This window comes from Perognathus longimembris, chromosome 10, assembly GCF_023159225.1.
Source record: "Perognathus longimembris pacificus isolate PPM17 chromosome 10, ASM2315922v1, whole genome shotgun sequence".
Classification (NCBI taxonomy): Eukaryota; Metazoa; Chordata; class Mammalia; order Rodentia; family Heteromyidae; genus Perognathus; species Perognathus longimembris.
Window position 1 is genome coordinate 7,774,609 of NC_063170.1, and position 15,321 is coordinate 7,789,929.

At 48.8% G+C, this 15,321-nt stretch overlaps 1 protein-coding gene across 1 annotated transcript; it reads left to right on the plus strand.

Annotated features, from left to right (window-relative positions):
• Positions 1 to 472: 472 nt before the first annotated feature.
• On the plus strand, positions 473 to 11,838 carry Tmem231 (transmembrane protein 231). Its single transcript, XM_048355105.1, has 7 exons — positions 473 to 946; positions 1,057 to 1,226; positions 7,131 to 7,259; positions 7,645 to 7,788; positions 9,277 to 9,358; positions 11,107 to 11,212; positions 11,557 to 11,838. Exons 1-7 carry the CDS (start codon positions 808 to 810, stop codon positions 11,735 to 11,737), a joined length of 951 nt encoding a protein of 316 aa, XP_048211062.1. The 5' UTR covers positions 473 to 807; the 3' UTR covers positions 11,738 to 11,838.
• Positions 11,839 to 15,321: the final 3,483 nt, after the last annotated feature.

Sequence of the window (15,321 nt, forward strand, 5' to 3'; positions counted from 1 at the left end):
TGGCTTTGGTCTTCACCCAGAATTAGATCCAGGACTGCAGCGGTGTTGTGAGTGTTTGGACTAAAGTATGAACCACACTGGGGCTTGATAGGTGACCTTAAGGAGTTTCTGCTTGTTTCTGTTTCTTGTAACTCAGGGCCTTGAGCACCGGCCCCGCTTGGCATTGTTCACTCAAGGCTGGTGCTGTACCACTTGGGCCACAGCTCCACTCCTGACTTTTTTTGGTGCCTGGGCTGGCTCTGAACCGCGGTCCTCAGATCTCAGCGTCCCGAGCAGCTAGGATTGCGGGCGTGAAACGTGGGCACGGGGACCCAGGAAACTTGTAGGCGGATCCTCTTTTACTCTCGCTCACACACAGGTTGACACAGACGCCGTCGAGGGGAAACCTCCGATTTTCCGCTCCGCTCGGAAAGGGACCGACCCACACACAACGTAACCAGGGGAGCCATTTTTCTGCCAAGGCCCATTTTCATGTCATAACATCAATCTCGGGTCACACAGAATGATCGATACAGGCCGAAAGGGCCTGGGATGCACAAGAGGGAGCCTCCAAGTCGGTCAGGTACCAAAGGACCTGAGAGGCTTCCGACGTCTGCTGGCCAGGCGCCTCCCCCCCGCGCGGTGAAATGAGATCGTCCGTGACCACGCCCCCTCGCCTTAGCCCCACCCCCGATGCCGTACGTCCTTCCTATTGGCTCTTTTTCCGCGCCGTCGGTTGCCGTGGAGACCAGAGCGTTGGCAACCAGCGGAAGCCGCACTCGGTAATCCCTCCCCCTGGAGCCGCGCGGGGCGGGGACGCGGCGTGGGATGGCGCTCCACGAGATCTTCTCTCACCCGGTCGAGCGCAGCTACCGCGCGGGGCTCTGCTCCAAGGCCGCGCTGTTCCTGCTGCTGGCCACGGCGCTCACCTACATCCCGCCGCTGCTGGTGGCCTTCCGGAGCCACGGTGAGCCCGCCCGGGGCCGGCCCGCCGCCCCCCCCCCCCTCCGCGGCCCGCGCGCCCCGGCCGGCCGGCCCTCCTGACCCCAACCCCACCCCCCTCCTTGTGTCACTCAGGGTTTTGGCTGAAGCGGAGCAGCTACGAGGAGCAGCCGGCCGTGCGCTTCCAGCACCAGGTGCTGCTCGTGGCCCTGCTGGGCCCGGAGCCCGGCGGCTTCCTGGCCTGGAGCACGTTCCCCGCCTTCAACCGGCTGCAGGGGGACCACCTTCGCATCCCGCTCGTGTCGGTGCGTGGTTCCCGCCCGGGGCAGGGGTGGCGTGGAGGGCGACGAGCTGCCGGGGACCCCAGCTTAGCTCTGAAGGGCTCGCCGGGCCTGCACGGGTGCAACCGCCCTGCGGACCCAAGGTCCCCTTCAGCTGCTCCCCCGATGCCCACGGCCCCCCGAGGAGTGAGCCGTGCTCGCCCCGCGGGTGCCCCGCACAAGTCAGAAGCGTGGGACAGCCTGGCTGGGCCAGGTCGTCCCCCTGGCGGTGGCGGGGTGAAAGCCCTGAAGGCCGGGCGAAGCTGTGTGAACCCCAGGGTTTGGGCCTCTGGACACCAGGGGTGGGCAGATGACCCGCCCAGGGCCGCGGATTGGCTAAGGCCTCGCCCGTGCTCGGGACAAGCCACGCCTTGCTGGGCCTGTCTCTTCAGCTGCCACTACAATCGCCCTTTCATTCATTTTCTGAAAAGTATGTAATGTATGAAGTATGTCTGCTTTTCCTTTTTCCAAAGTTGAATTTCTTTAGACATCGCAGAGAGGTTTGACTTACAAGACAAACTTTGTGGGGTGTGTGTGTGTGAATGAGACTTTTTTCTCTAGCTAAAGAAGGTTTAGACTGTTCACAAGGCTGTTGTTTATGTGAATAACAAGAAGACAGGGTTCTGGTTACTTTCCTCTGGTTGTTTGGATATTTTTCTGACTGCAAAAGTCTGTGTTTTTTATTAATGTCAAATGTAGAATTGCAGGTTACACAGTGACAAAATTAAAGACTTGGTACAAGTAATCAATACTTGTTAGTCAAATCTTATTGAGGTTTTTTTGTTGCTTGTTTTTAACACATGTATTTCCTTTCCCGAAATGCAAACAAACTTTGGGGTTAAGAGGGTAGCGCAAAAGAGTACTTGCCTCTTATGTTCAAGGCCCTAGGTTCAATCCAAACATTGATTAATTTCCAAACAAAATTAACATGCTACTGGGCTGGGGATATAGCCTAGTGGCAAGAGTGCCTGCCTCGGATACACGAGGCCCTAGGTTCGATTCCCCAGCACCACATATGCAGAAAACGGCCAGAAGCGGCGCTGTGGCTCAAGTGGCAGAGTGCTAGCCTTGAGCGGGAAGAAGCCAGGGACAGTGCTCAGGCCCTGAGTCCAAGGCCCAGGGCTGGCCAAAAAAAAATTAACATGCTACTTTTACTGAAGAATAGCAGTTTATATTTTGAAGTTTTGATAAAAAGCTTTCTTCTTTCATCTACATATTGCTCTGTTTAGTTGCATCTAAGAAATAATGAGGAAACATTTAAACCAATCCCAGAAATAGAAGTAAAAATTAGGTTTCCTACAGTCTTTTTACTTGTGCATTTACCGCTACCCGCTGGCTGCATGGTTAGATTGCTAGCCTCTTATCTCTGGAACCAGAAAAACACTCCTTTGAGAACCAGCTACCGTCTCCTGCTTCTGATGTGTGGTTCAGACTCTCAGGTGAATAAGCTAAGACTGATTCCATTTTTTTGTCCTCTTATTTGTACTTATTTTATGCTGGATTTTTTTTCCCATTCTCTGTATGTGTGCACCAATCCTGGGACTTGAGCTCTAGGCCTGGGCACTGTCCCTGTGCTTTTTTTGCTCAAGGCTAGCACTCTGCCACTTTGAGGCGAGGCTACCCTTCTGATTTTCTGGTGGCTAAGTGGAGATAATCTCATGGACTTTTCTGCCCAGGCTGGCTTTGAACGGTGATCCTCAGATCTCAGCCTCCTGATCTGCTAGGATTACAAGCATGTGCCACCAGCACCTGGCTGACCATAGGATTCTGTTTAGTCACTTTCTTCTGTGATAGGTTTTCTACTGTTTTTCTACTGTGCCATTCCTCGTCTGGTCCAGGAACCATTCATTCCTGTTAAGTGAGGATCATCAGAGTGGCAAGCAGTGCAAGCAAAGCCTTCTGTAAATTCTTTGAGTACAAGGTTCATCTTGGGTACTTTGACCAGAGTAGCTACATCTAACTGCCAATTCATCATTACTCTGCATTTTTAAGCATGTATGTTATTTCAATAGCTTATATTCCCATCACCAGTGTTGGGGGGGTCTTTCGCCCCACATCTTCACCAGCATTTGTTGTTTGTGTTCTTGATAGTGGGGTGTGTGTGTGTGTATGTGTGTACGCTGATACTAGGGCTTGAACTCAGGTCCTGGGCACTGCCCTTTAGCTTTTTCACTCAAAGCTAGCACTCTACCACCTGAGTCACAAATCTACTTCTGGCTTTTTTGGTGGTTAATTGGAGATAGGCTCACAGACGTTCCTACCCAGGCTGGCTTCAAACCACGATCCTCAGATCTCAGTCTCCTATGAAGCTAGGATTCCAGGCATGAGCTACCAGTGCCTGGCTAGTGTTCCCCCACCCCCAGTCCTGGGGCCTTGGACTCAGGGCCTGAGCACTGTCCGTGGCTTCTTTTTACTCAAGGCTAGCACTCTACCTCTTGAGCCACAGCGCCACTTCCTGCTTTTTCTATTTATGTGGTGCTGAGGAATCGAACCCAGAGCTTCATGCATGCTAGGCAAGCACTCTACTGCTAAGCCACATTCCCAGTCCCTGCCTGGCAGTTTTTGTTGTTTGTTTTAGACAGGGGATCTTGCTAAGTTTAGTCCAGGGTGGCTTCAATACCAAGATCCTCCTTCCTCGACCTGTGGAGTAACTAGGTTAATAGATGTGTACCACCATGCCAGGCAAGATTTTCACATGTTAATGATAAATACTTTTAAAGGAAAAATTTAGTGACTGGGAGTATAAAGCAAAGGCAAATTTTAAAAAGCAATAAAAATTCAAAGCCAAGTAAGCATATAAAATGATGCAGTCACTTTAGAAAACAGCCTAACAGCTTGGTGGTGGCTAAAAAGTTAAACAGAGCAGGTGTGGCAGTGCACACCTTAATTCTAGTACTCAGGAGAAGGATGCTAGTGAGGCCGGCACATAAGAAGACTCTGTCTCTAAAAGGGAAAAAAAAACTCTTCTTCATTTACCCTTAATCCTATTGCAGCAAAATACTTGTATGTATATTTTTTTCCTATCAGTATTGGGGCTTGAGCCAATGCTAGTCCTGTACCACTTGAGCCACAGTTCCGCTTCCAGATTTGTGCTGGTTAATCACAGTTAAGAGTCTTACAAACACTGTTTGTCAGGCTGGCTTCGAACTTCGATACCCTGAGTAGCTCGAGGTGCAGGGATGAGCCACTGCTGCCCAGCTATTTTCTAACTCTGAACACAAACTCACACTGCCTTTAACACATTTGAGAAGCTGCCCAGAAGGCCCAGAAACGCTGGGTTTGAGGTCAGGGTTTTACCATATTATCAGGAAGGGGCTTTGCAGTTGGCAATTTTGGAAAAATGTCTCAGAAGCCACAAATAGCCTCACTTCTGCTTTAGTTGTGCCCAGTGTCCCCTAAAGTTCCCATGGGATGCTTTCTTATTCAGTGTGTGTGTGTGTGTGTGTGTGTGTGTGTGTGTGTGTGTGTGTGTGTTACTAGGTTATGAACTCAAGGACTTACATTTGCTAGGCAGGTTCTCTGCCACTTGAGTCATGCCCAGCCATAGAAATCCCTATATGTGTTGTTGTTTTTAATGAGAGAAGAGAAGAAAACTCAGAACAGCCTTTTCCCTGTGTGTGGCTGACATGGCATTCGCAGGCCTGTGTGGACCCAGACAACCAGGGGGCTTGAGGCTAGAGAGGATGCGGTGCGGGAGAAGAAAGGACCATGCGCCTGAACACTCTAAAGCCAGAGTGTGTCTTCCCACAAATGGCATTTAGCTGCGGGCCAAGAAACAGACCTGATGTGATTCTCATTACTTTGCCATGTGCAAACATCAGAAGTCCCAGTGTGGCCAGGCAGGGTCATTCCCACCTTTAACCAATCCCAGCACTCAAGAGTCAGAGACATTAGAAGCTGAGTTCAAGGCAAGCCTGGGCTGCCTGTTGAGATGTTGTCTTAAAACAACAAAATATGCCGGGTGCTGGTGGCTCCCACCTGTAATCCTAGCTACTCAGGAGGCTGAGATCTGAGGATGGCAGTTCAAAGCCAGCCCAGAAAGGCTCATCCCCAGTTAGCCACCAGAAACCAGGAAGTGGTGCTGTGGCTCAAAGTGGTAGAGCTCTAGCCTTGAGTTAAAAAAAAAAAAGCTGAGGGACAGTGCCAGGCCCTGAGTTCACAACCAAAAAATAAATACAACAAAATAGACCTACAAAATAGACCCTTTCAAAGCCTGCTTATGAGCCCAGACCAGGCTAAGCACTGGTGGCTCATGCTTGTAATCCTAGCTACTTGGGAGGCTGAGATCTGAGGATGGAGGTTTGAAGCCAGCCAGGGCAGGAAAGTTTGTGAAACATCTCCAGTTAAGCACCAAAAAGCTGGAAGTGGAGGTGTGGCTCTCAAGTTCTAGAATGTCAGCCTTGAGCTAAAAAAGCTCAGGGAGAGTGGCCCAGGCTCTGAGTTCAAACCCCAGTACCTGTACACTCACATGCACATGCACACACACACACACACACACACACACACACTTGTTCCAAACCACGCTTATATCTCATAAAAGTAAGATTGCAGTATGATTCGTGGCCAGGCACCAATTGGATTTTAGATACCGGTATAGGATTTGTGTGGAGGAAGTATGAGGTCTCTGAATCCCTGTTACATTATGCTTACTTTGGGCTAACTGGGAGTAAGGAATCAGAGGCCCAAGTGGTAGCAACGACGAGCAGTCACTGATGAGCAGTGCACTATTCCATCATCACTCAAGCTCATGGCTCTGGCTGAGCCTTCCCTTCCCTGGCCTTCTTTGCCACTCTGCCTCGCTGCCCAGGCTCCTGGGCACTGAGAACACAGGGCCTTGGTTGGCCTGGGTCATTCTTCCTTCAGACATTCCTGTACCTCCTACTCGTCTTCATTCAGGTCACCAATGCATTAGATCATCCTGAAAACTTCCTGTCGAATTTTCTGTTTCCTTCCACCCTCCTCATGCTCTAATTTTAGCCTGCTTCATTTTTCTTTATGACACTTGGCCCTGGTTGGTATTATTACATCTTAATTTGTTTATGATTTATTTTCTACCCCTCTTACTGGAAATATTTAGTTCTGTTCGTGTGGGGACTTTGTTTTGCTTATAAGACATTGTATTTTCAACATGTGAAACAGTTGCCTGGCTCATGGTAGGGCCTCAAAAAGTCCTTGGAAGATTAATAGGTGAATGTGATATATAAACAGCAGCTATGGTGCTGAGCCATGGTTCTGGCCTCTGTAAATGTGGAAATATGCAGACAGTGATCCAAACTTATACTCTAGAGTGTGTGTGTATGTGTGCACACATGCGCGTGAGTGTGCATGCATGCCAACCATGGGGTTTGAACTCAGGGCCTGGGCACTGTCCCTGGGCTTTTGTACTCAAAGCTAGAGCTCTACCACTTGAGCCACAGTTCCACTTCGGTTTTCAAGAGGTTCGTTCATTGGAGATAAGAGTCTCATGGGCTTTCCTACCTAGGCTGGCTTTGAGGTTCTTGGAAGGGTAGGGTCACAGGTGTGAGCCACCAACGCCCAGCTTCTGGGCTCAATTTCTAACACTACAAAAAAAGAAGGGCAGGGGGGACCGGGTGCCAGTGGCTCCCACCTGTAACCCTAGCTACTCAGGAGGCTGCGATCTGAAGATCACAGTTGGAAGACAGCCTGAGCAGAAAAGTCCATGAGACCCTTATCTCTAATTAACCACTGAGAGAAAGCCAAAAGTGGCACTGTGGCTCAAGTGCTAGAGCACTAGCCGGGAGTACAATGAGTCTCAGGGACAGTGCCAGGCCCTGCATTCAAGCCCCAGGACTGGCCAAAAAAAGAAAGAAAGAAAGAAAGAAAGGGCAGGGGGGAGGGGACAAAAACCTCTTTCTTTGGGTTTTGTAGACTAGAGAAGAAGACAGGAATCAGGATGGAAAAATGGACATGTTACATTTTAGACTGGAGCTTCCTCTGCAAGCCACAGAGAATGTCTTTGGAGTCCAACTTATCTTGACCTTCTCCTACCAGCTGCATGTGAGTCGGTCATAAGGACCCAGCCCTTCTCTTTTAGCTTTTAATGGAACAGAGCCCTCCTTCTAATTCGTAGGAAGTGGGGGGGCGGGTGCTCCAGGAGAGAATGTAAACAGAGTAATAAATGGAATATTTTCCACTGGGGTCGTTCTTACTTATATTTATTGTTGTATTATTATTAGTTATTAACCTTAGTGATCTGTTTGTTATTACACTGATTTGTTACTAGTTAGGTATTAGTAGTTCAGATGGTGGTTCTGGGCAGGTTTTCTGCCTGCTCACCCCAATGTGTCAGGACCCATCAGTTCCAGTTGCAGCAAGTGACTTGAACCCAGAACCCTCCAGCACTGATGTCAGCTGGTTTTGTCTTTCCTCCTAATGACTGCAGAGGATGTCCACGTTGGTGATGCAGAGCATGGCGTTTCTCCAGTCCTCCTTTGCTGTCCCTGGGTCCCAGTTATACGTGAATGGGGACCTCAGGCTACAGCAGAAGCAGCCTCTGGGTTACCGCGGCCTAGACGTCCGCTACAATGTAAGGATGCGCCTTACTGCCCGGCTCCTTTATTTCTGTGGTTTTATCAGGTTCTTTGAAGAGGGAGAAAGTAAAGGTAGAAAACAGCATTTCCCTGTGGGAGAACTTCTTGTCATAGGTTCTTTCAAGTTATGGAGATGGCATACCTTCATTTACACCCAGAAAGAGAGACCAGAGAAGAAAATGTCTTTGCCTCTGTATATTTTGCCCATTGTTTCAAAGGTGCGAGCACATCGCAGCAGGGAGGAGCGGCTGCTTCATGGTGGACCGGAAGCAGAGTGGATCCCTAACAGGATGGGGCAAGGACAAGATAAAGCCCCCAGGTCTTACCCTGTGACCTGTCTTCTCCAACCAGGCCCTACCTTCCCATAGTCTTTTCAATTCTTTTTTCTTTTGTGCTAGTCCTAGGGCTTGAACTTAGAGTCTGGGGACTGTCCCTGAGCTTTTTCACTCAAGGCTGGCACTCCGTTTGCACTGCAGCTCTACTTCTGGCTTTTTTTGTGATTAATTGGAGGTAAGATTCTATGGGTTTTTATACCAGGCTGGCTTGGAACCTGGATCCTCAGATCTCAGCCTCTTCAGCAAGTAGGATTACAGGCATGAGCTACTCAGTGCCTAGCTCTTTCCAAATTAGTTCATCAATGGATTCATCCATTCATTAGGTCAGATCTTTCATGACTTAATCCTGTTTGGAAATGCCCTCACAGATTTGCCCAGAAGTGTGCTTTACTAATCTAGTTGTCCCTCAATTCAATCAAAATTAACCATCACGCGTTCCAAATGATTGTGTAAAATGTTCATTTAAACACTAAAAGAAAAAAGTAGCCAACATTTGTTGAACAGGTAGCATATGCCAGCCCTGAGTTAAGGGGTTTACAGCTGGGTGTGGTGGTGCAAACTGTAGTCCCAGCCCTTGGGAGACTGAGATGTGAGGATCATTTAACCCCAGGAATCACAGAACAGCCTGCACAAAGCCCCTTTTGTTTTTGTCTTTTTTTGTTTTGTTTTGTTTGTTTGTTTTGCCAGTCCTGGCGCTTAGACTCAGGGCCTGAGCACTGTCCCTGGCTTCTTTTTGCTCAAGTCTAGCACTCCACCACTTGAGTCACAGTGCCCCTTCTGACTTTTTCTGTACATATGAGGTGCTGAGGAATCGAACCCAGGGCTTCATGTATACGAGGCGAGCACTCTACCGCTAGGCCATATTCCCAGCCCTTGTTTTTGTCATTTGAGATGGGGGTGTTACCATGGTTATAGCGTAGCTTTACACGCTGAGCTAGATGGGAACTGACCTTGTTTCCATCCCCACAAGAGGAAAGGCAAGAGTAAATGGATTCAAATGGTTGTGCTCGAGTTTATTCATCCTTGAAGAAAAGATTATTGATGCTGGGACAGCTCACCAAGAATAAACAAGTGGCTGTTCTCTGGGACAGGCTTAGGTGAGCAGGGAGTGGGAGGGACGCTGACACCTTGTCCTTCTGCCCCACACAGGTGTCTGTGATCAATGGGACCAGCCCTTTCGCCCAGGACTATGACCTTACCCACATTGTGGCTGCTTACCAGGAAAGGAATGGTGAGTTACGGGGAGGCCGTCTGGCCCATACCAAAGGGAATTCCAGGTGTGGGGCAGTGGAAACAGGTAGAAGTGGAACCTTTGTCGTAATAAAAATCTCCGCCTCTGGAAGCTCGGTGATAGGAAGAACACAGGCTCCCCAGGGTTTGTGTATTTTGTGGTTGACTTCACACCCACCCTGTGCCATCCGCCACCATCACGGGGTTCATGGTTCCCACGTCCCACCACTGGCTTGACTGGTGCTTGATGGTGGTTGTTGTTTTTGAATGTGTTTATAAGCCTGAGTTATTCCCCATATCACACCTGTAAAAGAAGCCAAAGAGAATTTGCTATTCCCACTTTCTAACTAGAAATGGGTAAACATAGTTATTGAAGTCTATAATCCCAGCTGCTGGGGAGATCCAGAGGACTGTCATCTGAGGCCAGCCAGGGCCCCAAAACAAAAAGGTCTTAAGTGTCTATGCATGAGGAAAGCTCGGTGGCTGAGAGCAACGGCACGCGGCCGTCATCCAGGGACGCAAAGAAGCACAAGTAGGAGGATCGCAGTCCAGGCCAGCCAGGGCCTGAAGCAAGACTCTGCCTCAAAATTGACCAATGTGAAAAGAAGCGGGACTTGTGGCTGTAGAGGCAGAGTGTCTGCCTCAGCAAGAGAAAGGCCCTGATTCAATCCTCAGTACCCCCTCCCCACCCCCCGCCCGAAAAGAGAAGAAGAAACAGTGGGTCCGGGCGCTCCATCCATGTAGGGGGCGATGGGTCCAGCAGGAGGGCAGAGGCACCCAGGGTGCTGGCTGCAGGCAGAGCGCGCTCCTCACGGGCGAAGTGCTCGGGCCACACCAGCGCTGGGCTCCACACGCCAGGCCTGGTGAGTGAGCGGAGATTTCCCCCAAAGGCATCGAAAGTGGTAGGTACGTGGAAACCTGACGACGTCCTGGACACTACAAACAGACATGTCACAAACAGGACGCCTGCAGTGTCCATCCGCCTTCCTGATTTTAAACATTGTCTTAGCGGCACCATTCTAGGAATAGAAATTTTGGGACAAAATGAAAAACCATTAGTCTGCATTCACGGCTTTTCTTTTTCTTTTTCTTTTTTTCTGGTAGCAGTCCACTCTACCTCAGTCCTTTACTCCCTCCTCCGCCCTTTGGTGTCAGAACTGGGCTTGAACTCAGGACCTGGGCACTGTCCCTGAGCTTTTTCTGCTCTACCAGTCCAGCCACTGCTCCGTTTCTGACTTTTTTTGGTGGTCAATTGGAGATAAGAGCCTCACAGACTTTCCTGCCCAGGCTGGCTTCAAACTTTGATCCTTGGATCTCAGCGTCCTGAGTAGTGAGGATTACAGATGTGAGCCACTGGAACCTGGATTGCTTCCTTCATTCTTTATCCATATGCAGACTCTCCATACAGCTGTTGTCCTGTTAGAAATGCCTGGGGATCCAAGTTGTTCTTGTTTATTCAGCTCTGTGATATGTCTGTCCATCACTGCTACAGAGTTCTAATCCATATTATTTTTACTAGCGTCTTAGTATGCATCCAGCAATTCACTAGTTGTACAACACAGACCATTTGCAAGCCTTTGACATATTGTAACAAATATTTTGACAAGTATTTAAAATAAAGTGTAAGAAACTCTTTTCCTTTTAATCCTTTGCATTCTGAAGTGCAGAAGATCCCTTTAAGGATCAAAAGATATCTATAGCCCTTCATATTTTGGGAGGCTGGATGGATGGTTAATGCTTGTATTGCAGTTACCACTGTCCTGGACAACCCCAACCCCATCTGGCTGGTGGGCAGGGCCGGCGAAGCTCCATTCGTGATCAACGCTGTCATCCGCTACCCTGTGGAAGTCATTTCATATCCTTTCTGTTAGACAGCCAGTGATGACTCAGTTTCCACAATGAGAGGAGGGGAGTCCTCAACGACCTCAAGTAGGAACAGATGTGGGATGCCAGCCTTAGATTGAAAGTTGCTCCAGTTCTGGTGTGTGTCTGCTGTTCATACAGGGGAAAAAATTCATTTCCTGTTCAGATTTCCTTCTGAGCAATTCTAGGTTAAACCCATCCATATTTATGCTTTAATAACCTTTGGTTATCCCTCTGATCTTAAGGATATTAGAAATATGCTTGCCATTTCCCACCGGCCCTGAGCCATGGTGTAACTTGCTTTCATGTCTGCTGTGCCTCCTTAACTGTCTGTACTTACCAACCAGGCTTCTGGGAGATGATCAAGTTTGCCTGGGTCCAGTACGTCAGCATCCTGCTCATCTTCCTCTGGGTGTTCGAAAGAATAAAAGTTTTCGTGTTTCAGAATCAAGTGGTCACCACCATTCCTGTGGCGTCAGTGCCTCAGGGAGAGGTGTACAAGCAGCACTTGTCCTAAGCAGACTGCCCTAAACAACTCGGCGGGACTGCGCTACCTCATTGTCTTCTGCAAGTTGCCGTCCTATGGTATTTCTGGAAAGAGCCCACTGGACACCGTGAGCTTGTGTGTTTTCCCCTCCAGAGGCAGATTCCATACCTTGGAAGCACTGAGGAGACCCTCCATCCGTTTGTGGGAAGGCCTACAGGCTCCTGTGTGGATGTGCTGGTACTGGAGCTTGAACTTCTGGCCTGGGTGCTGTCTTGGACCATTTTGGCTCCAGGCTAGCACTCTACCACTTGAGCCACAGCGCCACTTCTCTAGCTTTTTTTATTATTATTATTATTATTATTAATTGGAGATAAGAGTCCCATGGGTTTTCCTGCCAGGCTGACTTCAAACCACAGTCTTCAGGTCTCAGCCTTCTGAGTAACTAAGCTTATAGGCCTGCGCCACCAGCGCCCGGCTTCTAATTCACTTTTATTTTTGTTTCTGCCTTATCCTCAAATTTCAGGAGAAAATTACAGTCAAGTTTGGACATCTTGGAACAATTCCCATCTCTGGTCAAACAAAGACTTTTCCTCTTTTTGAACTGAGTGGCACCATGCAACTCTTTCCCCCATTGTAGGCCACTCTTTTACTCTTTTCTCAGAGTTCTGGGTTAAATATGCAAATCCCCAGTACTCTCCTCCCCTGGGTGTTCATGGTTCCCATTCAGAACTTTGATGTCCAGCATGGAGGCCTTTAATTGGAGAACTGGAGCGGGCAGGGCACGGGAGGGGGGGGGCCGTCTCAAATGCATGAGGGAGGTGGGCAGGCGACTTAAGAAAAGGAGCACCATCCACCTGCCCTCCATCTAACAGACGTCTTCTGTCATCTGCTCAGCTGAACAGCCCTCTGTCCCTGCCCTGCTGTATCTGGCTCCTTGCCCTGCCTCTTGCCCTGTGTCTATGCCCCTGGAACAAGAGTGGAGTCAGAAGTGCCAGTTCATTCCGTCTCCCCCAGAGCAGTGGGGGACATAAGGCCTCTAACAACAGGTTCTTTCTCTGGTCCTCAGCCAACAGTCTGGCCCCTTGCCACTCCTCCTCGGAGCCCCCCCCCCCCCCGAAAGGATATGGGTGACAGAGGCCTTGTTGTTGGTATTGGCTCCCACTGCCTGACAACCACAGGGTTTATTTGGAAGGCTAGCCCAGCTACTTGCATTTCCCTTGACTAAGGAACAGGGTGCCCAGCAGAGGGGCAGCTTTAGGGAGGACAAGCGGCACAAGGAGGGAACGAAGAGGATCGCAAGTATCTGCAGACCTGCTGGCTGGAATGGGCCTCAGCCCTGCAAAGCTGTGTCGCTCTGGGCAAGCAGGCCGGCTCCTCAAAGGACAGATGTTTGGCCTCATGATTCCTCCGTTCCCCACCCCCCATGTCCTTGGTGCAGAAAGGACATACCTACCTCTTGGGACCCATGCTTCATACCCATCCACAGACACACCTTCAGTGTGTGCCTTAGTTTACCTAGGCGATTCTTATTTCCAACTGAAGAAAATGAAAATTTTGGAAACAGCTGTTTTGAAGTACTCAAGCAGCAACAGTAGTTCCTTTATCTTTTCTTAAGATTTAGGGCTGTCTTGAGAAGAAAAGCTAAGGGACAGTGCTGGGGGCCCTGAGTTACCAACACACACACACACACACACACACACACACACACACGCACACATTTATGGGCTGTCTATATGCCTCATTTGTCTTCTATTCCTTGAGATTTAAATGAAAAAATAATCCATGGTGTGTTTTACAACTTTGTAATTAAAATGTTCAAAATGGAAGCTTGCCTGTGGTTTTTAGAGGGGAGGGGAAGGGCTGGCGGGGGGGGGGGGCGGCGACAGGGGAGGCCAAAGGTTGCACGTGTTTCTCCAAGCTCCTCACTGGCAGCCTTGCTCTGCCAGGGCTCTGGCCCAAGACCTTGGAGCTTTTGTTAGCTCTTTGGCAAATGTCCCTTAGTCCAACCCCAAATAAATGGGAGTTTTCAGTAGAATCCGCATGGCAAATGGAAGATACAGGCTGGAAAATTACAACCATGTCTGGTGAATATCAAGCTATTTTCAGATCTAATGTTGGTAGCTCCCAAACCTGAACCACATAGCAGAGCTGCAAGAGGAAAATGAGAAGTATAGAGGATTCCAGTGACTGGGCTATAACCCAGAACTAGTGAGAGTTGGAGGTAATTTCTGCTAATATCATCAGACAACCAGACTTGGAATCAAGTGAGGCCCTAAAGCTTCATCTAGTTTCCATTGCATAAAGTGAACACAATTTCTGCTGGGCATCGGTGGCTCACACCTGTAAACCTAGTTACTCAGGAGACAGAGCAGAAGATTGTAGTTCAAAGCCACCCCAGAGAAGGAAAGTCTGTGAGACACTTATCCCTAATTAACCACCAAAAAGCCAGAAGTGGGACTGTGCTTCAAATGGTAGAGCACCAGTCTTGAGTGAAAAAGTTAAAGCACAATGTCCAGTCCAGCACACAGTTACCTCGTTCTTTTCTCCTCTTCACATTTGCACATTTAAAAGGAAGTTTGGGATCTTTATGACCAGGTAAGTTATAAATGCCTCCTGGGGAAAAACAAATGAAAGAAAATAATGTGCCAGGCACTGTTGATTTACACCTGTAATCCTAGCTGCTCAGGAGACTGAGATCTAAGGATTGTGGTTCAAAGCCAGCCCAGCCAGGAAAGTACATGAGACTTTTTGTTGTTGGTGGTTGTGGGGTTTGAACTCAGGACCTGGGAGCTGCCCTGGAGCTCTTTTTTGCTCAAGGCTACCTGAGCCACAGCTAAAGGCTAGCTTTGTCCTTGAGCCACAGCTTCACAGTTTTTGGAGTGGTTAATTGGAGTTGAGTCTCATATGGACTTTTTTGCCCTGGCTGTTTTCAAACCACAATCCTCAGATCTCAGCCTTCTGGGTAACTAGGATTGCAGGCATGCACAACCAGTGCCCAGTCTGTGTGACACACTTATCTCAGTAAAACACCAGAAAACCAGAAGTTGCACTGTGGCTCAAAGAGAACACTAGGCTTGAGCAAAAGAGCTCAGGGACAGTACCCAGGCCCTGAGTTCAAGCCCCAGGACAAAAACAAAACAAAAACCCAGAAACAACAACAACAACAACAAAAAGTTGTCTTACACTACAAGGAAACTGTTGTAGCTGGTATTCTAGAATGCATCTATAATCTTTTGTGCTCTTTCTTCCCTTTATGTTGTGAAGTTTGTGTATAAATCCTTGTTGCTGGTTTATTTCCTTAAGCTATCCTAGAAAGGGCTGGGAATGTGGCTTAGTGGTAGAGTACTTGCTTAGCATGCATGAAGCCCTGGTTCAATTCCTCAGTACCACAAAAACAGAAAAAGCCAGAAGTGGTCCTGTGGCTCAAGTGGTAGAGTGCTAGCCTTGAGCAAAAGAAGCTTGAGGACAGTGCCCAGGCCCTGAATTCAAGCCCTAGCACTGACAAAAAAAAAAAAATCCTAGAAAGGAATTACTAGGTCATAAACATCATGACCATGGGATTGTTTTTGTTTTGGTGCCAGTACTGGGGCTTGAACTCAAGGGCCTGGATGCTG